At 45.7% G+C, this 21,593-nt stretch overlaps 2 protein-coding genes across 7 annotated transcripts in view; one reads left to right on the top strand and one right to left on the bottom strand.

Moving 5' to 3' along the window:
• Positions 1-4,315: 4,315 nt before the first annotated feature.
• On the top strand, positions 4,316-10,647 carry Lyrm2 (LYR motif containing 2). Of its 2 annotated transcripts, XR_015047444.1 has the most exons (4): positions 4,316-4,382; positions 4,685-4,825; positions 5,255-5,405; positions 10,367-10,647. XR_015047444.1 is itself a non-coding variant. In XM_021160994.2 (3 exons), exons 1-3 carry the CDS (start codon positions 4,338-4,340, stop codon positions 5,333-5,335), a joined length of 267 nt encoding a protein of 88 aa, XP_021016653.1. In that variant the 5' UTR covers positions 4,316-4,337; the 3' UTR covers positions 5,336-5,500. The 2 variants fall into 2 exon arrangements, 1 of the variants encoding a protein (XP_021016653.1); XM_021160994.2 differs by lacking the exon at positions 10,367-10,647 and having other exon boundaries at positions 5,255-5,500.
• Positions 9,302-21,593, bottom strand: part of Ankrd6 (ankyrin repeat domain 6) — a 148,162-nt gene continuing 135,870 nt past the window's right edge. For 4 of the 5 annotated variants that reach the window (XM_021160920.3, XM_029476788.2, XM_029476789.2 and 1 more), the window contains 4 exons: positions 20,906-21,058; positions 15,723-15,836; positions 14,171-14,297; positions 9,302-11,895 (listed from right to left, as the gene is read on the bottom strand). In XM_021160920.3, the coding sequence (XP_021016579.1) occupies positions 11,366-11,895; positions 14,171-14,297; positions 15,723-15,836; positions 20,906-21,058 (924 nt within the window). In that variant the 3' untranslated portion in view covers positions 9,302-11,365. The remainder of the gene's footprint in view (positions 11,896-14,170; positions 14,298-15,722; positions 15,837-20,905; positions 21,059-21,593) is intronic. The other variant, XM_029476792.2, reaches the window with a different exon arrangement.

The raw sequence follows: 21,593 nt of genomic DNA, 5'->3' as shown, positions 1-21,593 counted from the left end.
AGAGACCACAGGAGGCTATGGGAGCCATACCTATTCAAAGCACCACAGGCTGTATTTCTGATAAAAAGGAGTTTAAAAAGCATTTGGGGTAAGCATGGGTTTTGTATGATAAAATTAAATTTTACAGTTTAATCGAATATGTTGTTTACAGTACCCTTGAATGGCAGGACATCCCCAGGTGCAAGTAGCTCCCTTAGATGGGACACAGAGCTCATCAGGGGACTGCATGGTGGCCTCATTCTAGGATAAAGATGCATGGGCAAGACTTGCCAGATGTCTGCACTCCTGTCTCCAGCTATGTAGGCCAGACCAGGAAAACCTCCTCCTTATCTATAAGAAAAGCTAAATTACTCTTCATGTCTCGTGTGACAGGGTTCTCTTGCCCATATCCTGTGTCTCTAACAACAGAGACAAATTACTCTGCCTTCAATAGCTCCCAGGTTGACATAATGCAGTAAGCAGGGGAGCCCTGCTCCTCAGCCTGCCACCCAACTGTTATGGGCAGGCACCCTAATTCAATTGGCCATGCTCTTTACCCTGGCGTCCAATTCTCCTCTTAGGAGAAAAAACTAATCCAAGGCCTGGTTCTATTAAAAGTTCCCAAAAGATTTTCAGATAATGTAAGACAGAGACCGGCACAGGGCTAGTCAGCTAAACATGGACAATACCTAAATACTAAGTGACAGGTGTCATCCAGGTAAAGAGAACACATCCAGACTGTGAAGGCCCACCCAGAGCAGTCGCATCTTCCAGAGACTTACAGGGACTGGCTCTCCAACTCTGCTCTGGATACAAAGCTGGAATTCAGTTGGGCTCACCCATCTGAAACTAAGCAGAGATGTGGAGTTGGAAATCATGATGTCCCCTCCCCCATTTAGACCCATGGTCACATTGGTCACTCATGGACCCCCGGATGCTGGGCCTCCGCTCAATTCCCAGGATGAGCTGGCCAGCACCCCAGTGTCCCGAGAGAAAACCACACCTGATGCAAACTGCAAGAGGTTTTATTATCAGCTAGCTGAGGACGAAGTCCCTCTGCCATGCAGGGCAGGGGAGTTCGACCCCGAGGTGACAGTAGGGGGCTTTTAACAGCTAGCTGAGGAGTTGGGAGGAGAGTTCTTCTCTTCCGGGTGTCCTTGGTGAAATTTACAAGGCAGGAGTGGGGAGTGAGTTCTGAATTTTTATCTCCGTGTCCTCGGCACAGGAAGGCAGGCATCTCTGGTTGTAGAGTATAGAAACAAAAAGGCTTTTTGCTGGCTATAGAGAACAAAGAGCTTTCTGGCTGTATTTTTAGAGATCAGGGAAAACGAGCTTGGGGAAATGTTTTAGGGGCTCTACCTTTCAGGGAGAAACACTCTAAGTTGGGGTCTCACAGTTTCGAGACAGGGTTTCTCTGTAAAGCCCTGGCTGTCCTGGAACTCACTTTGTAGACCAGGCTGGCCTCAAATTCAGAAATCCACCTGCCTCTGCCTCCCGAAAATGATAACTTTTTAAAGCCTTTTTAAAAAAGATTTATTTTATGAGTACACTGCCATTCTTTTCAGACACACCATAAGAGGGCATCAGATGCCATTACAGACCATTCTGAGTCACCATGTGGTTGCTGGGAATTGAACTCAGGACCTCTGGAAGAGTAGTCAGTGCTCTTAACCGCTGAGCCATCTCTCCAGTCCCTTTTTATGTTTATTTATTTATTTATTGTATATGAGTACACTGTAGCTGTCTTCAGACACACCAGAAGAGGGTATCGGACCCCATTACAGATAGCTAGCTGTGAGCCACCATGTGGTTGCTGGGAATTGAACTCAGGACGGCTGGATGAGCAGCCAGTGTCCTTAACTGCAGAACCATCTCTCCAGGCCTCCAGTCCCTTTTTAGTGACTTTTAAATATTTGATTTCTCAGAGGGAGCAGGTACTGGTTCTTCAGGATCGTTAGACCTACAAGGAGGATAGCTATCTGTAATGGGGTCTGATGCCCTCTTCTGGTGTGTCTGAAGACAGCTACAGTGTACTCATATACAATAAAATAAATAAATAATATTAAAAGGGACTGGAGAGATGGCTCAGCGGTTAAGAGCACTGACTGCTCTTCCAAAGGTTCTGAGTTCAAATCCCAGCAACCACATGGTGGCTCACAACCATCCGTAATGAGATCTGATGCCCTCTTCTGGAGTGTCTGAAGACAGCTACAGTGTGCTTACGTGTGTGTGTGTGTGTGTGTGTGTGAGAGAGAGAGAGAGAGAGAGAGAGAGAGAGAGAGAGAGAGAGAGAGAGAAATCTTAAAAAAAAAAAGGGGGGGGGCTGGAGAGATGGCTCAGTGGTTAAGAGCACTGACTGCTCTTCCAGAGGTCCTGAGTTCAATTCCCAGCAACCACATGGTGGCTCACAACCATCTGTAATGGGATCCGATGCCCTCTTCTGGTGTACCTGAAGATGGCTACAGTGTACTCACATATATAAAATAAACAAATTTAAAAAAATAAAATAAAAATAATAAAAGTCACTAAAAGAAGTGAGAAATGAAGTGACTAAGGTAATGTCTTTTTGTCCAGATCTTACCCTGCTTTGTGTTGGCTCAGGTACATATTTAGACCCTTAAACCCCTTGAATCGTCACATCCACCATGGCAACACATTTGGGACTTTCCATGGCTCAGATACATAATCAAAATATCTTCTGGTTGTGTAGTCAAAACAAATACTACCAGATTCCTGACCTACACCTGACAATGATGGCATTGCGTCTTTTGTCTTTAAAAACACTGTACCCTGAGCTTTGGCGCTGAGTTATTTGGGGCAAGAACCTACTCTCAGTCAATTAAGTAACACTGCATTGACCTTCAAAGCTTTCCTACTCAAAGTATAAATCTTTGAGACAGGGAGTATATATCTACATGACAACATTGCCTGTGGCTAACATGAGTGTAGAGAAAAGAATGTACAAAATACCTGTTCTCGGTACCCAATTTAGACCCAGCACTAATTACGAAATCTTATAAATATCCCCAGGTGATGCGGAAATTAGCTCAGTGCCTTTCCAAAGGTCATAGAAAATATCCTAACAAGAAACTACTGGATCTGCCAGAACAACAACATAAAAAGCAAAATTTATAGCTTGATACCTGTCCGAGATAAAACAAGGCTGATCAGATTATTTAAACAATAAAAGACCCTGCAGTCAAAAAGATCACTACAATGACCAGAGAAAGTCATGAATTATTTAATACACGATCTTGAATTTAGTCTAGTGGCTGGAAAAGAACTTAGATCCATAGTGTGTCATAAATAAAAATAACTTATGTGGTGTAAATATAAAACTGATCAGAATAATACACTTTTACAACAGCTGTAAGTAGAAGACAAAATTGTAAAGTCTCAAAAGAAACAAATACGTTAGCCGGGCATGGTGGGGCACGTCTTTAATCCCAGCACTCGGAAGGCAGAGGATTTCTGAGTTCGAGGCCAGCCTGGTCTACAAAAGTGAGTTTCAGGACAGGCAGGGCTACACAGAGAAGCCCTGTCTCGAAAAAACCAAAAAACAAAACAAAAAAGAAACAAATACGTTAATGTAGAGTTAAAGCTCTATGTATAAAGAAATTATGCAAGGGCCATTGAAATGGCTCAGACAGTAAAGGTGCTTTGCCCCCAAACCTGATACAGGCTTGTTCCCCAAGGTCCCATATTAGAGAAAAATTGAAAACAAAACAAAACAAACAACAACAAAAACAAAAACACGAGAAGTACCACTCATAATGCGAGGGAGAGGCCGTTTCACTGTATGGTCAGAGACGAAACCATAGCGGGGTGTGGAACGCAGCTGGAAAGGTCGAGCACCTAAGATCCCAAGTGAAGCAATCAGATCAGATCTGCACAGTCGGACATTTGTTGGTTCTACGTTGATTTCGCATAGTAGTACTTGTAAAATCATCCGGCAGCGATTCAATAACCTGACTTCTGGGTATGTGGTGTGGGGGACAAAAACAAAAAAGCGAGGGGCTTCATGAATAGGGAAAGCGCACGGAGCCGCAACGATCGAGGCGACCCGACCTGCGTGCTGTAGGATAAGGTGTAGAGAAAAAGAGAAGCTTCCAGGATGCAAACGGGATTTGCTAGCATAATGGCGGTCTTCTCAGTTATACACAGCAAGAGTGCTCAAAAGGCACACACTTTCTCCCCTCCCGTAAAGCGATCGAGCTCCTGGGTTCTCCGCCGAAAACACAGGACACGCGCGTCCGTCTCCTAGGAACCAGGCTCACCCGTTCCCTACTTCCGCTTCCGTGACCAGGGCGATCAAGGGTCACTTCCGCTCCTGAGCCACTGCTGCTTCCGTGGGCAACATGGCGGCTTCCCGCTTGCCTCCCGCGGCCCTGACGCTGAAGCAGGTACGGCTGTTCTCTCAGCCCCGCGGAGGTAGCTGCGCTCGTGAGGGTCTGTGTCCCGTGTGGTCGCGCTCTCCCTGCCACCTGGCTCGCCTCGGCCACCGCCGGCCTCGGCTGACAGCCTCAGCCTCCCGAGGCGGGGATGCGGGGATGCTAGGCGTGCCCCGCCCTCGCAAGCCGCCCGCTCGCAGGAACTTTGATTCTCTCTTGTTCTGTTTGGTAGTGGAGACCAAAGGGCTATTTCTGCTTGCTGAGGTGGAGCTGGCGGGTTTGTGGTAATTTGTCTTTCTCCTTCCCTTGAGCAGTTCATGAGAAGGCAGCAAGTTCTCCTCCTCTACAGAAAGATTTTGCGAGCGATTAGGCAAGTTCCGAGTGATTCTGACCGAAAATACCTTCAGGATTGGGCCAGGGAAGAATTTAAAAGAAACAAAAGTGCCACAGAAGAGGTGAGAGCAAGACCACGCTGGGGCCACGGCTCCTTTGTCCCATTGTATCACTGAGCTTGTGAAGTTTAGCGAACACCTTGGAATATGCCACAGAGGTGGCTCGTTTTGCTCACTGCTGAGTGCCCACTGGGTATTTTACATTTGTTTTGCAGCACATCTGGCTTTGTACTGTGTAGCCTAGCGTCCGGCTTTTCACTCCACAGTTTTTTTTTTTTTTATTAGGTTTTTTTGTTTTGTTTTTTTGTTTTTTTGGTGGGGCAGGGGAGTGTCTTTTGGTGTCAGGATTAAATGTAGAGTCTTGGGCATTGGTAAGCCCACAGCTACAACCTGTAACCAGTCACTGTTGATTCTTGACTGACCAGATACAATAATAGAACTTTTCCGTGGTTAACCTGGTAAAACAATGACTAGATTGTCCTTTCCCCACAGGATACAATCCGAATGATGATTACCCAAGGCAATATGCAGCTAAAGGAACTAGAAAGGACGCTTGCCTTAGCCAACTCGTAACTGGAAGATTTTTCAGACCTCCATGTGTTTTGCACAGGCTCCGAGCCACTGTCACAGAGCACCCAAAAAGGTGATAATCACTCTGATCAAGAATATAAGTGAAGTGTGTTAATATTTCCACTACAGTCAGTGGCTGTAATAATTAAACGTGAACCAATGTCAAGATGAGAGCTTGGAATCCTGCATTGCTCCACGGGAGAGTGAAATGGCAGACTCTTTGAAAAACAGACTACTAGTTAGTAATTCTTGAAAGGCAATGAGGACAGGGCTGGTAAGATCGCTCCACATGAAGGCTCTTGCTGCCAAGGACAGAAGTTTGATCCCTGGGACGCGCACATGGTGGAAAGAGAAAACCACTCCAGAAAGTTGCCCTCCGACCTCCACACAGGCACTGTGGCACACAAACCAAAAATGAGTGGGTGTGTGGTATGTTGTGATGCCTAGATCGCAAGCTGTTACAAAGTCAGATGCAGGACTGGCAGTGTACTGACTCTAAGAGACACCCTAGAAAAGTGATTCTCTTGCTGTGGGTCGTGACCCCTTTCGGACCACACAACTTTTTCACAGGGGTCTAGTGTCAGATATTTACATTATGATTCATAACAGCAAAGCTACAGTTATGAAGTAAGAAAATTTTTACAGTTGTGGGTCACCATAATATTAGAGCTGTGAAGGGTCACAGCATTAGGAAGGTTAAGAGCTTGCTAGAAACAGCTCTAGAACTTGCTTGAATAACCTGCTTTGTCCTTCAGAGTTCTGAAGTGACTTTCTTCAGGTGTGACATGGTTTGATAACCCTAACACTGAGACCTCATGGAGCTTTAGTGGAAATAGCTAAGAACACCAAGAAGAGGGAGCACTGGGTGGGCAGTTCAGCTCCTGCACCTAACATCCTCATGAAATGATGAATCAGGCTGGAGAGATGGCTCAGTGGTTAAGAACACTGACTGCTCTCCCAAAGGTCCTGAATTCAATTGCCGCCAACCACATGGTGGCTCACAAACATCTGTAATGGGATCTGGTGCCCTCTTCTGGTGTGTCTGAAGACAGTTACAGTGTACCCATAAATACAATAAACAAATCTTAAAAAAATATGAATCATGATTAAGGAGCCTTGTACTCTGCATTCTCCTGCAAACACTGGAAAAAGAAATAGGCCACAAAGTTGACAATTTAGTGAAATCTTTGAAAGTGACAGCTTGTTGATGAATCTGAACTTATCCTGTGAACAGAAGGCCCATCAACACAGAGAAGCCAAACAGAGGCTGACTAGGATCCTGTGCTGGGATGCCTGAAAAGACGATGCAGCAGCTCACGCTGGAGCCTTAGGGCCCACATGAGAATAATCTAATGCTCTTATAAGTCAGGTTTTTAAAAACTACATGGCTCATGCAAAAATAGCATTGTGAACAACTTGAGGTTTTGTTTTTTGAAACAGGATCTCCCATTCTAATTCTCCACCCTCCACCTTCCAAGTGCCAGAACTGTAGATGTGAGCCACCATGTGTTCTATCAGCTGTCTTGAGGGAGATGGTTGCCTTGGTGGTCTTTTTGACATGCAAATCCGAATAACTCCTGTTTGTTCTAAACTCTTGAGACTAAACACCACTGTGAACAATGGTGGTTTGATGATGGTTCAGCAGTGGTGTACAGAGAATTCTATAAAGCTGTCAGAGGGCAAGCTAAGGCTTCTTTTTTTTTTTTTTTTAAACTATGTAGCTCTGGCTGGCCATGGCTTCACTCTGTAGGCCAGGCTGGCCCTGAACTCAGATTCTCCTGCCTCTGTCAACCCTGCCCAACTATTTTTTTTCAATTTTTTATTAGATTTTTTTTTTCATTTACATTTCAAATGCTATCCCAAAAGTCCCCTATACTCCACCCCCCTTCTCCCCTATCCACCCACTCCCACTTTTTGGCCCTGGCATTCCGCTGTACTGGGGCATATAAAGTTTGCAATACCAATGGGCTTCTCTTTCCACTGATGGTCTACTACTAGGCCATCTTCTGCTACATATGCAGCTAGAGACACGAGCTCTGGGGATACTGGTTAGTTCATATTGTTGTTCCACCTATAGGGTTGCAGACCCCTTCAGCTCCTTGGGTACTTTCTCTAGCTCCTCCATTGGGGGCTTTGTGTTCCATCCTATAGATGACTGTGAGCATCCACTTCTGTATTTGCCACCTGCCTATTTTTAAAGCAGGTAAAAACACTTATGATTGAACTGGTTTTGTTTTGAGACAGGGTTTCTCTGTGTAGCCCTGACTGTCCTGGAACTCACTTTGTAGACCAGGCTGGCCTCGAACTCAGAAATCCACCTGCTTCTGCCTCCCGAGCGCTGGGATTAAAGGTGCGCGCCACTATGCCTGGCTGCACTGATTTCCAAGGGAAAGGTTAATGCCCCAGCCGCCTTTCCCTTTATCTTTGAAGGACAGTTCTGCCTTTCACGTTCCGCTGCACTTAGCCCCTCTTAGGCCAAGTCTTGTTAGGCCTCTTTTTTTTCTTTATGATTTATTTATGTTCATTGATGTTTTATCTGCATGTATGAGTAAGGGTTGCAGATCCTTGGAACTGGAGTTTGTTGTGAGCTGCCATGTGGGTGCTGGGAATTGAACCTGGGTCACAAGCAGGTTCTTTTTATTAACGTTTTCCTTGGCTACAGGGCCACAGGCAAGATGGTGGCCAGATGGTGAAGTTTTATTCACCATGAAGGCATTTTTTTTTTTTTTTTTTTTTTTTTTTTGTGGATTCAGGATTGTATAACCTGGGTGTCTTCTGTAGTGTTCTATCTGAATGCCAAACTTGTTCCTGGATTTTATTTAAGATGTTTGAATAATTGACTTTCTGCATGTGAATAACAACAATCCTGTTGTAAAGGCATACCTTTAGTCCCAGCATTCAGGAGGCAAAGGCAGGCAGACTGAGTTCTAGGTCAGCCAGATCTGCATGGTGAAACCCTGTCTCAGAAAAGAGATTAACAAGTGGATAAAAAGAATTTACACAAAAGCTTCACAACAGATAAGTGGCAAAAGCCAGTTTACCCTTGTCATTGTCCCCATTAACAAGTGCCACCAGGCTGCACACGTCAAGTTCACCCACAGCACTGCTGTGGCTGTCACTGAACAGTATGCTGCTGCTGCTGGTGACTGGGGGAGGTCAAGCCTGAACATTACAGTAGTCCCACCAGCAGTACTCTGGGGGACACAGACCAGAATGACCTCAGGAAGCTGTTACAAACAGAAGCAGCCCACACCTGCCTTGGGAAAGAGTTATATAGAACCAGGCCCAAAGATTAAAAAAAAAAAAATCAAAAATTGCCACCCTAAGGAGTTAGAAATCAAAGGATTTTAAGAAATTATATTCACATTAAATTTAGATGTTTAAGGGAGCTGGAGAGCTGTTGATGGCTCAGCAGTTATGAGCTTACCACTCTTGAAGAGAGCCAGAGGTCAGGTCGCTGCACCTACTTGAGGCAGCTCACAACTGCCTGTTACTCCAGCTCCCGGGAATCCAGGGCCTAGCAGGGACCTGTGCTCACCACCCCCCACCCCACCCCATAATTATAAAGTAAGCCTCTTTGATTATTTACCATTTGTGATTAGTACAAATCACTTTATCCTTTTATTTATTTTTGGGAGACAGCGTTTTTCTGTGTCAATTCTGGCTGTACTGCAATTTGCTTTCTAGACTAGACTAGCCTCAAATCCTGATAGAACCAACTGCCTGCCTCTGCTTCCCTCATGCTGGGATTAAAGGCTGTATTTGTGTGTGTGTGTGTGTGTGTGTGTGTGTCTTTTTAGAGGTGCTATTATTCAGTCTTATATCTAGTGGACTCAAACACACAGATTGCACCCACTTTGATGTTAACTAAACTGGATGCATTTGCTCTAAGTAAGTAAAGTGGCTAGGTGCAGACTCTCTCAGTAATTCTAGAGTGCAATGTGCAGAACTAATGACTAAAAAGTAGAATACTGGCAAAACTGAAAACATTTAATGCTTATAGGAGACACAAGTTCCAGGTGATAAAATCAGACAACATGCCTTGCACACACAAATCTAAAGATGAAAAACCTGTATTCGGGACTCCTCAAATAAAAAGCGATGCTAGACTAACACTTTCACCCGGTCACAGATACTTAGAATACAGTCTAAGGGATGTGCTAACAATTACTTGTTTTTAAAAAGGACACTGATAATATACAACATTACTGTTTTATAACGTGTTTCTCCACAGCTGTTGATGCTTCCTAGGCCTCAGTTTGAAGCATGATCTATGTGAGAGTATGTGATATAAACAGTTATCTGTAAAAGTACAGCTGGGATATTTGCTTGTTTTTGCACATAGCACAAGGGGAAAAGACACAGCTGATCTTCAGTGTTTTACAATTGCAACAAACCTAAGACGGGTGTTACAAACAACACAGGATTAACCATGCTCACTCCTTTAATCCCAGAATTCAGGTGGCTGAGACAGGAAGATGACGAGTTCAAAGCCAGTCTAGAGTACACAGTAGAGCCTTCCAAAACAAGCCAACCACCACTTCCTTAGAAGTCAACCCTGTGGGTAAGGGGCTGACTGGCCTTATTCAATAGCCTGGCTGTATGCTTAATGACTTGACAAAAACATCCATTCACAGTGATAGGCTGCCTGCTTCTGATGGGTAGGAGGTATAGCATCAAAGTACTGCCACCAAGGTAGTGTGTGGTCTAGATCTGATGTTCAGTTACAGTTGATTTCTGCATTTCTTGTCAAGGGTATCTTGAGGTAATAAGTATTCTAATAGTGAAAATAACTCCTGCTTGGAGCATAACTTGCTGAACTCGGGGTTTCATCTCTTACTTAGATTAGGCAGTTCCAGGGACATTTTGTCCAGGGAGTGTCATAGCAGGGATCGGGCAAGTGAGCTGAGGACAGGACTCCAGTGAAGGAGAATGGGAAAGGCTGCACCTCCCAAGAGGCTGAGGACGGGTCAGTTCCGTGAAATAACTGGCCTCACTAGACTCTACTCATATATCTACCCTGTATGTTTACAGGAATGTCTACATCCATGGAGTGTCACTATAAGAAAAAGGAAGAACTTGGCTTGACAAAGGGATAAATGCATACTATTTCACAAAGGTCACTTCTCTTTGGCTCAATGAACAGCATTTTAGTCACAATTCATGGACAGTAGTCATGAGGTCCTTAGGCTTAGAGAAACAGAAGTTTCTATGTGTATGTGGATCGTGGAGACGGACATAATCCATGTTCTCTGTCTGTGTTCCAAAGGATCCGAAGACAAATCTTAGGTCCCAACCCAGATATCGTCACCACCTCAGTCTGTTACATCTTACTCCGTGAACAGGTAAAGCCTTCTGATGGCTTGGTGTTCTTCTTCAGTGAGAAGTCAATTCAAAATTAAACTTTCATGATTCTGCCTTATTTACAAACCAGCAAAAGTCTTGACTTCAGAAAGGTAACTGGCTGGAGTTGTTTGGTGGATTTTTTCCATTAATCTGCTCAGTTATTTGGCTAAAACCACAGTAACTGACCAATATTTTAAACTTTGCGCGTTTGACAGTCAGCAATTACTCCTCCTTTACATGACCCTCAACGTTGTTTTAAGACATACTGGACACTGAGATCATTACAATGTATTTCCTCAAAACCTGAGTGCTTTCCACCCCTGTAAAAGATGAGCATCTTGAGTCACATGGGAGAAAAGGGGCTTCCGGCATCTGAGTCCCAGCTCTGTTAGAAGGACCGTCTAGGCACAGCAGCTGTGAATGACGACTGGGCTCCCAGAGTAATCTGCTCTGCTGCCGACATAGTGCATGACACTGAATCGCAGGCTTGGGTACACACCTCATCTGGGTGCGGCTTGCTTTTTGTGAACATACTGCCAGGATTCATTTTAACCAGTGAAGGCCTTGTAACTGCAGAGCACAGGAAATATGTGTCTGCAACACATTCGTGACTTTCTAAAAGGCAAGTCCACCTTGGGCGTGACGACCAGCCAGAAACCCTGTTGGGTCCAGCTGAGGGTGTGGCTTTTACTTCTGCACCTTTGTCCGCAGCCTGGCCAGCTCCTCCTCCAGACTTCTGATGTGCTCCTTCAGTGTGGCCTCATCCTGCTGAGCTTTCTGACTTGCTTGGCTTCGTGCTTCTTCAATTTTCCGTTCATACCACTTTTCCATCTGTGCAGAAACAGCCTCAAAAAAATACTGAGTTAGCTCCAGGGCTTGTGAGGCATCTCGCACATCACCGCTTGCTGCTGATGGCTGCTGCCCACTGGGGCTGCTGGCAGTGGGCTGCTGGCCTCGATGCTTGGTTTGCCCACTTCTCCCAGACTTCTTGGTCTGAGTGCCTCGGTTGACACAGGATCCAGTCTGCTGATCACACCTGGAAGCACCCGGGGCCTTGATCTTCCTTAACCCAGAGCCTGTGCAGTCAGAGAGAGGCAGCTCCTGCTGGTGGCTGTGGGCAGCAGAGGCATTGAGCGCCTTATCCTTGGGCCTCACAACCTGAGAGGAGCTGTCGGAAGCTGCTCCTGGCCCTGCAGCTACCACTGGTTGGTCTACAGCTGTTTTCAAAGGAGAAACAAATGTCAGAGCATACCCACATTCAGCCATAGGACTGGGGGTCCTGAGAACCTCAGCTGTGTCAGGCGCCACTCACCTGCCCACTTCCCTGGCTCGCTCTCTCCCTCGCCTCTCTCCCTCCCTCCCACTTTCTCTCCAGGTTTCCCATCAGGGTTCATCAGGGCTCTCTTGGATTCTGTGTTAGCTATAGGAATAACATATCGGCTAGATTTCTGGCCTTTCCTGTAGCCAGTATTGCCTATCATAGAGCCTTTGGGTCCTGTTTCTTTTTTCTTTTCTTTTTTTTTTTTTTTTTTGGTTTTTCGAGACAGGGTTTCTCTTTATAGCTCTGGCTGTCCTGGAGCTCACTTTGTAGACCAGGCTGGCCTCGAACTCAGAAATCCGCCTGCCTCTGCCTCCCGAGTACTGGGATTAAAGGCGTGCGCCACCACACCCGGCTAGGGTCCTGTTTCTAATGCCCAAGACTGATGAGACCTACAAAGTGTCTCAACACAGAAAGAGCTAATCTCTGAAGAGGAAGACACTCCCTTCACTTCTGGGACATAAGCCTGTGTACCAATTTGCTTTTTGTTTGTTTGCAGGGGGGGGGGTGTTGAGACAGGATTTCTCTGTGTAGCCCTGGCTGTCCTGGAACTCAACTTTTGTAGACCAGGCTGGCCTCGAACACAGAAATCCGCCTGCCTCTGCCTCCCAAGTGCTGGGATTAAAGGCATGCGCCACCACACCCAGCACCAATTTGGTTTTTTGGGCCCTTTCTTTGTTTGGGAAAGGGTCTTAACGATTTAGACAACCTCAGAGATCCACCTGCCTTTGCCTCCTAAATGCTGAGAACAAAGGCAGGTGCCATCATACCCTGCAGGAACGCTTCCTTAGGAGGGATTTTAGGGTGACAGCAGAGTTGAGAGGAAGGTAAGCCACACTCCTCATCCGGCTCTGCAACCCATGTTCCATTCACCATGGCTAGGTCCATAGCTACTCCTAGCATGACAAGTTGGCTCAAATGTTTCTAAATTTGCTGGTACAGAGCTAAAGCCATGGAAACAGGGCTATATTAAGTGCCTGAGCTATCAGAGCCCCCAGTAGGATCTAATTATCAAGCTTTAACATCTTTAGAATTATCATGTAAAGAAAATATGGCTTACATACATAATTTTTCCATAAGGGAAAAATTATATTATTTGCAGGAAAATAGATATAACCTGAGATTATTGTAAGTGAAATAGCCCAGACTAAAAAGGGGCAGGTCATAGATGTTTTTCCCTTATATTCAGAACCTTCTTGAAACAAGGTCTCGCTATATAGTCCTGTTTTAGAACTTGAAAAGTAGAGCAGGCTGGTCTTGAACTCACAGAGATCCATCTGCCTCTGCCTCCCCAAGTGCTGGGATCAAAGGTGTGTGCCACCATGTCCAACTAGAATCTAGACTTTTACAGTTGTATAGGGGATGTCTGTAAAGGAATTAGCAGAAGGGAGGGTACCAGGTGGAATTTGGGGTGATGCATATGTGTGGAAATATAATGAAACCGTTTTGTACAATGGACACATGCTAGTTTTAAGAATTATCAAGTGTACTCACTGCAGCTGACGAGTCATCATTTAAAGCATGCCTTAGCACCTAGGACACGTTCAGGCCACTGATGGCTGCTTTGCAGGTTTAAGTAAAGGCAAGAGGCCACTGCAATAGGGGCAATAGGGGAAACAGGGGGAGTGGCCTGCCCGGGAGAAAGCTGGTCCTGCATCACTCGGCTTTAGGATCCACTGACCCTTGACAGAAGCTAGGGTGGTCTGGGAAGAGGAACCTCAGGTGAGAGAATGCGTCCTTCGGATTGCCTACAGGCAGGTCAGTGGGAGCACCTTCCTCATTAACGGTTGATGTGGGAGAGCCCAGCCTCCTGGGCGTACCCTGGGCTTGGAGTGTATAAGAAGACAAGCGGAGCAAACTGGGAACCAGGATGTCCTTCAAGGTCTGTGTCAGTTCCTGCCTTCAGGTTCCTACCTTCAGTTCCTACCCTGACTTCCCTCAGTAATGGACTGTGACCTGGAACGTGTAAGCCAAATAAACCCTTTTCTCCCCGGGCTGCTTTTGGCCTGGTGTCAACATCCCTTGTTTTATTCCACACTCTCGCATGTCGGATTACTTCAGGCTTCCTAACATTTGAGCCTCACGGTGTTTGCTGCAGCTCTGGAGCATGGACAGTTTTCAGGTCAGGAAGGAGGAGGAGTGGACCTCTCAGAGACTTTCTGTGTGTGAGTTACCTGGAGTGGAGTCAGACGGAGATGGTGTGGATTTAGCTCTGAAGGTCCGAGACTCTCCAGAGAGTCTTAGCTCCAGACTCTGGATCTTCAGCATGCACCAGGCTTTTAGTTCATCTACCAAAGACATCTAAAATAACAAATAATACACAGAAGATTGAGTTTGCTGAGGCTTAGGAATTAAAGCATCAAGAGTGACGTTTTGGTGGGCTGGAGGGACGGTTCAGCAGTTAAGGGGACCTGAGTTCTATTCTCAGCACCCAGATATCAGCTCACAACCAGTTTACAGTCTATAACTCCAGTCTCGGAGGATCTAAGGGAACCAGGCACCCACATGGTACACAGGCACACATGCAGACAAAGCACCCATGCACACAAATAAATAGTTTTTTTGTTTGTTTGCTTTTTGAGACAGGGTTCCCCTGTGTAGCCCTGGCTGTCCTGGAGCTCACTCTGTAGACCAGGCTGGCCTCGAACTCAGAAATCTGCCTGCCTCTGCCTCCCAAGTGCTGGGATTAAAGGCGTGCGCCACCACTGTCTGGCATAAATAGTCTTTTAAAACAATATTATTTAAAGATTTACTTTATGGGCTGGAAAGATGGCTCAGTGGTGATAATGTTTGCTGCCAAATTTAAAGACCTCAGTTCAATCCCCAGAACCCACGTGGTAGGAGAGAACTGACTTCCACAATTTGTCCTGAGCTCCACACATGTGCCATGGCATACACATCTTCCCAACCCACCATGACAATCTGTGTATGCATGTACCCATGGAGGTGAGAAGAGTGTTAGATACCCTGGAGCTAGAGTGGCAGGCCAGCGTGGGTGCCAGGTCCTCTGGAAGAACAGACACACTCTTGACTACTGAGCCAATGCTCTAGTCCCCATGAACTTTTTTTTTTTTTAAGATTTTATTTATTGTATGTATATGAGTACACTGGTGTGTCAGGCACACCAGAAGAGGGCATCAGATCCCATTACAAACAGTCATGAGCCACCATGTGGTTGCTGGGAATTGAACGCAGGACCTCTGAAAGAGCAGCCAGTGCTCTTAACCGCTGAACCATCTCTCCAGACCCAAGAATGAGCTTTTAAATTCTGACACTTGAGGTTACAATTGGCACATATAAAGGTTAGGGATCACTCATCGTCCCATAGGCCATGTCTGTCACCAAGTGAAGGCTCCGAGTCACCCAGAACTCAGATGCCTAACATCTTGCAAATGTTCCAAACTAGTGTTTTTGGCTGTTCTCACAAACTCCCATTTGTGGGCCTGGAAAAGCAGTAGACTCCTGAAGAAGGAACTGAAGAATGGACAATAGAGAGAACTGACTGGCAAAGATGGCTTTTCCAGCACACTGTCCAGTGGGCTCGGCAACTCGCTCACATAGGACTACACACTCTTCGCTCCTAACTTTATTAGGGCTACAGAAACAACGGCCTATGGAATGCAAATGGCCTCTGCACTCCCAGCCTCTGGGTTTGCATTGCTAGACCTGGAGCGGCTCAGCAGACATGGTGAACCAGCAGAAGGACGGACAGACACTGGTTCTTACCTGACGTTTCTCTCCCTCTTGCTTCTCAGCAGCTGCATGCTGTTGCAGGCGATTCATGCATTCTGTTCTCTCCGCGGACAGCCGTTCCACCATCAGTTTGTCCAAAACGCACATCTAGGGTTCAAGAGACAGAACACATCCTAAAATTACCTAAGAAGGGACTCTGGCCTCCACCCATGAGCAGAGTCCACAAGAGACAAAGGACTTCAGTTCTTCCTTCTGCCCTATTTCATAACACAAGATTCTATCCTACTCGTATTCTGTTGTCCCTAATTTTCATCCGTAAGTCCTAAGAACTTGGTAGAGCACCAGTTCACAAAAGTATACAATATTTGTATATTTTATCTTGTAAATGTTATATTTTATATATTATGTATGTATATGCAGATCATGTAGGCAGGATTCTGATGGGCCTTAGGATGTATGTGCCAAAGTTATCATTAGGAACAACTATCGAACCCCCGCAGTGAACATGTTCCCTATTGCTTCATTAAAGGCAGCCAAAGCGTGCGTGGAAAGGAAACAGAGGCTCTTTCAAAGGCTGCTTACAAGTGCCAACATCACTCAACAACCTTTCTGGGGTCGTGTAACAATCCTGTAGGCCCTAACTCCTATGCTAGACCAACCTCATTGATCTGACAAGGTCCCAAAAAAGTGACCAAAGCTAGTGTTATAAGGAGCTAGCCACAGGGCTCACTGGTGATACATGCGAATGAAAGATCCTGACAGAATGTAAAAGGTCACGGAAGCCCTGAAATTGGCAAAATACATCTCATTGTTAGCAGAACTACCTTCACTGATTTAGAAAAATAGAGGTGCACAATGCTCTGGCCGCTCCTAGAATCCATATGTCTGCCAATGTTCTGACCATTCCTTGGACCCATGTGTGTGCCCAGTGATGAAGCCCACTGCCAGGTGTTTGTGATATTGGTTGCTGGGGAAGATCAGTGGCTGTTCTTCCATAAAAGCCCAGGTTCAACTCTCAGCAGCTCACCATTGTCTAGAACTCTAGTTCCAGGGGATCTGACACCCTCACACAGACATACATGCAGGCAAACCACCAATGCATATACAATGAAAATAAAAGCAGAGAGGGAGAGACAGAGAGAGAGATGCAGAGAGAGAGAGATACAGAGAGAGAACGTTGGTTGGCCCAGGCTCCTGACTTACACTGACCAGGTTCACATCCCTCCCTTGCCGTTTGGAAAGAGAACTGACCACCCCCGTCAGTCTGCCATCATCTCCACACTAAGAGGCCCTAGGGATCTAGCTTTCACCTGACACAGTCCTCTGTGGGTATAGACTGGCTAATGCATCATAACCTGAGGAGTTTTCAAATATTCTTTCCACAAAATGCAAGAGGCACGTAAATCTGAAAACTGTTCAGCCTCTGTGGGCGTGGTGGGAGTGGTGGTGCACCTTCTCTCCTGCATGCTGGAGGCAGAGGCAGGCAGGTCTCCGTGAGCCCATCCTGTTCTACACAGCAAGTACTAGGCCAACCAGGGCTACAAAGTGACACACTGCCTGAAAGAGGAGAGACAGGGAGGGAGACACACATACACATACACACTCAATTAAATGTGAAAACATTTTTAGTCTAAGAAGTAGCCAAACTTTTTTGTCGTAACATTATTCATGAGTTTGAGAAAAGCTTAATTATGTTATATTAATAGGTGAATACGATGTAACTAAGGACATGGGAAAGTGCTCCTGATGCATAAAATTAAGTGAAAAGGTATACAAATATCCTCCCGCACAGGTGCTGGGAACATAGCATGAAGGTCTCTGCCCCACAGATCTCCAGAGAATGTTAAGAACACAGGATTCTCTTTACAATGGGAAAAATGTAAAACAAATAAAACAAGACAAAAAAAATAAAAGCTGGTTTTCTATCCAGAAAGCTAAGAATCAGACATGATTAATAGCCTGGTGATCTGCATTAACTGTTGGGCTAGGCTTTATTAAGCTCCTACAGCCGGGACCAGAGGTGACCAGTGATCTAAATGACCCCCACGACCAGGGCCAGAGGTGGCTAATAGCCCAAATGACCTCTGTGATGTATCACTGAGACCTGGTAGGCCTTTAAACCCTTAAACTAGTATAGGAAGTCTGTCTCTAGAACCCATCTTTTTGTAAGAAATGATACATACCCTGAGTTGAATTTTGATGTAATTATGCACTGGGGGTTGTATTACACCAGGAAACCTATTTTTCCAAACTATACTGGGTTTAAATATGTTGGGAACAAACTGCCTGGTTTCAACTCTTGAAAAGTCTTGATCCAGGCTGATGAAGTCAGTGTGACCCAAGGTCTCACACCTGCAGAGAGCCCTCACACGGGCACAGGGCTGCATTGAGGCACACTGCAGGATGGGAAAACGAGCTGCCAAGACACAGCCGTCCCTGTCGCTCTAGAAATAGTCAGGGCAGTTCTGAGTGACGAAAGAAAACCTGCAAGGACAAGCAAGCGAGCGCCAAGGAATGGTGGCAGGAATCGCATGTCTTTAGTGGGGAGAACTTTCTCTAAAACACACTATTCTGTATGGTTCCGTAGGCATATCTTAATGAAAAAAATCTTACCCACTGCACATTTCTTTTAGAGACAAGGAAAGTCCACTTTCACAGCGGAAGAAAACAAGTGCCCAGCTTAGCATCAGTAACCCTGAAGTCCCCTGACATTCTGCGCCTCCCTGTGGAGGGCAGTCTGGAGTTCACACTACTGACCACGGCACGTGCTTGCAGAAGTATTCCTTGGAACCTAAAGTAACTGTTGAATAATTATTAGGTTCTTGGGACCCAAATAACTAACTGTTCACAGACATTAACAGTAGCACTTGGAGGTCTTGCTAGTCACAGGCTTGTGGGTCTCACTCAGAATTCAGTCATGGAGATTAAATTCAGCTCTATGGATGAGGAATGGGCCCAAGAATTCCCCTCCCCAGCACCCGCTGCGGCCACCTTGAGACCACACACTCAGAACCATGAACCATTGTCTCAGACCTTTCTGTTGGCAAAGTGCAGGGTTGAAGTCACAACTTAAACACACATGAAGACACTAGCAAACAGATTCAGAAGGCAATAGAAGGCAATAGGACAACCGGCATGGGTGCTTAGAAGACACAGAAAGCTAGAAGGGACCAGGAGGCACTCAAAGAGACCACAGAACCCCAGTCAGGTACACAAAGGATCTAAACCAAGATTCTAACCAAACAGTTGGGTGTGGCAGCACATACCAACCCTTCCAGCTATGTACGAGGCCAGCCTGGGCTACATGAGACTGAGTCTCAAAAAAAATTAAATAGGGCTGGAGGGATAGCTCAGCGGTTAAGAGCACTGACTGCTCTTCCGGAGGTCCTGAGTTCAAATCCCAGCAACCACATGGAGGGTCACAACCATCTGTAATGGGATCAGATGCCCTCTTCTGGTGTGTCTGAAGTCAGCTACAATGTAATTAGATATAATAAATAAATAAATCTTTTTTTAAAAAAATTAAATGAATAAATAACCTGGGGAAAAAAGAGCTAAATAAAATTCTCAGGAAAAACCGAGAAAGTGTGAACATGGACCGGATATTGTGCAATTATTGTTGATTCTCTTAAATGTGATGAACCCTGCTTATCCCAGGTGGACTGTCAGGTAAGGAGAGGTGATACAACCACAGGGCACAGCCACTCAGTCTCCCTCAGTTCCAGAAGAAAATAGAGAGACGATAAGAGGGACGAAAAGCTAAGAACTGAAGCTGGGTGTGTGGTCTCCACTTCTGATCCAGCACTTGGAAGGGGATCAGAGTTCAAGACCAACCTGGGCCACGCAGTGTGACTTTTTCTTTTTTCTTTTTGGGTTTTTTGGTTTTTTTTGGTTTTGGTTTTGGTTTTTTTTTGGTTTTTTGATTTTTTGTTTTTTTCGAGACAGGGTTTCTCTATGTGGCCCTGGCTGTCCTGGAACTCACTTTGTAGACCAGGCTGACCTGGCCTCGAACTCAGAAATCTGCCTGCCTCTGCTGGGATTAAAGGCGTGCGCCACCTTAAAACAAAACCAGAAAATTGGTTGACTCTCAGCATGGGTATAAAAGTATCCATGACTTCAGTCTTCTCAGCTTTTCTTTGGATGCAAGGTTAGACAGAGGAGTTGGTGGTGGGCCTCAGTGGGGAGATCCTTGCTCAACACGCTTGGGGTTCAGTCCCCAGCAGGTCAGAACAGGTGTGGCATGCAGATCTGCAACCCCAGCATTCGGGAAACTGAGGTGGAAGATCCCAAGTTCCAGGCCTCCTCAGCCACGGTGAGTCTGAGACAAGCTTGACCCCACACGGCCCGGTCTCAGAAGAGCACCATGAAGAAAAGAAACCTAGATATCAATAGTGTTTTCTTTAAATCACCATGGGCTGTGGTTAATTGGTGGCATCTCTAATGTTGAGTTTCCTTTTTCTTTCTTTCTTTTTTTTTTTTTTTTTTTTTTTTGGTTTTTTTCAAGTCAGGGTTTCTCTGTTGTAGCCCTGGCTGTCCTTGAACTCACTCTGTAGACCAGGCTGGCCTTGAACTCAGAAATCCACCTGCCTCTGCCTCCCAAGTGCTGGGATTAAAGAGGTGCGCCACCATTGCCCGGCTTCCTTTTTTTTTTTTTTTTTAAATGCTCTGAAATGAAAATGTATTGCTTTTCTCTCTTTCCTGTTTTTAGGTTTTTTGGTTTTTTTTTTTTTTTTTTTTTGGTTTTTCGAGACAGGGTTTCTCTGTATAGCCCTGGCTGTCCTGGAACTCACCCTGTAGAGCTGGCTGGCCTCAAACTCAGAAATTCACCTGCCTCTGCCTCAAAGACAGAGTTTCTCTGTGTAGCTCTAGCTGTAAGAACGGGCTGGCCTCACACTTAAGAGACCTCTTTGTCTTGTGTGCTGGGATTAAGGGTGTGCACCACTATCCACTTCTTTTCTCTTCTTTTCTTTTTTCTTTCTTTCTTTTTTTTTTTTTTTTAAGAGACAAAGTCTCTCTATTATCCAGACTGTCCTTGAATCTGTGATTCTCCTGACTCGGCCTCCTGTGTTGGTATCACAGGCATGCGCCACTATCATGACTTTTATAATCTCGACATTTTATATGCCCGAGGCTGGTCCATGCTAGGCCAAGGCTCTAACACTGAGCCACAACACATGCCCTTCATGGCCGCCATCGAGAGACAGAGCCTTGCTTACTTGGTGCTGGGTCTTGCTCTCCATCTGGCCCAGCTTTGCGTTCACTTTATCCTGCACCGAGCCTAACTCAGCTCTGATTTCCTCCACAGTCGCCTCCAACTGGTTCTCCAGCTTGTTGATTAGAGGTTCACAGCGACAACCTTTTATTGGTGCCTAGGAGGGAAAGGAAAAGGAATTGGGGGGAAAGATGTCTCCCTGGGAGGACTACTCTCTCTGTAAGTTTGGGGGCCTAAGTTCAGAACCCATAACCTGTGTAAAAATACAAGTATGGCTGGCTGTATGTCTGTAATTCCCGAGCTGGGGGAAGAGGGAAGAGGGCAGCGACAGGAGATCACTGGAGCTTGCTGGCCTTTCAGTTCAGTGAAAGACCCTGTCTCAAAGGATAAGGTGGGAAGGGACAGAGCAGGGTAGAGCAGGGGACCCAGCACCCTCTGCTGGCTTCTGCAAGGGCACACACAGGAGTATGCACCCAAATACATACACAAATACACACACTCACTCACTGAGGCTTGGTCTGTTGCTAATATATTGTAATGCTATAAATTCTATACCCAAAGGTCTAGGCCTACCAGTAAATTCTCAGGTTTACAAGGTTTTGTTGTGCAAACCTTGTTCCTTAAAACTATTGGTTAAATAAAATTGGTGAGAGCCAATTACTGGAGGGATCAGAGGTGGATGGGTTTTGAGT

This window comes from Mus caroli, unplaced genomic scaffold (genome assembly GCF_978045245.1).
Source record: "Mus caroli unplaced genomic scaffold, Mus_caroli_1 scaffold_6, whole genome shotgun sequence".
NCBI lineage: Eukaryota > Metazoa > Chordata > Mammalia > Rodentia > Muridae > Mus > Mus caroli.
This window is presented reverse-complemented; position numbering and strand designations above follow the sequence as displayed.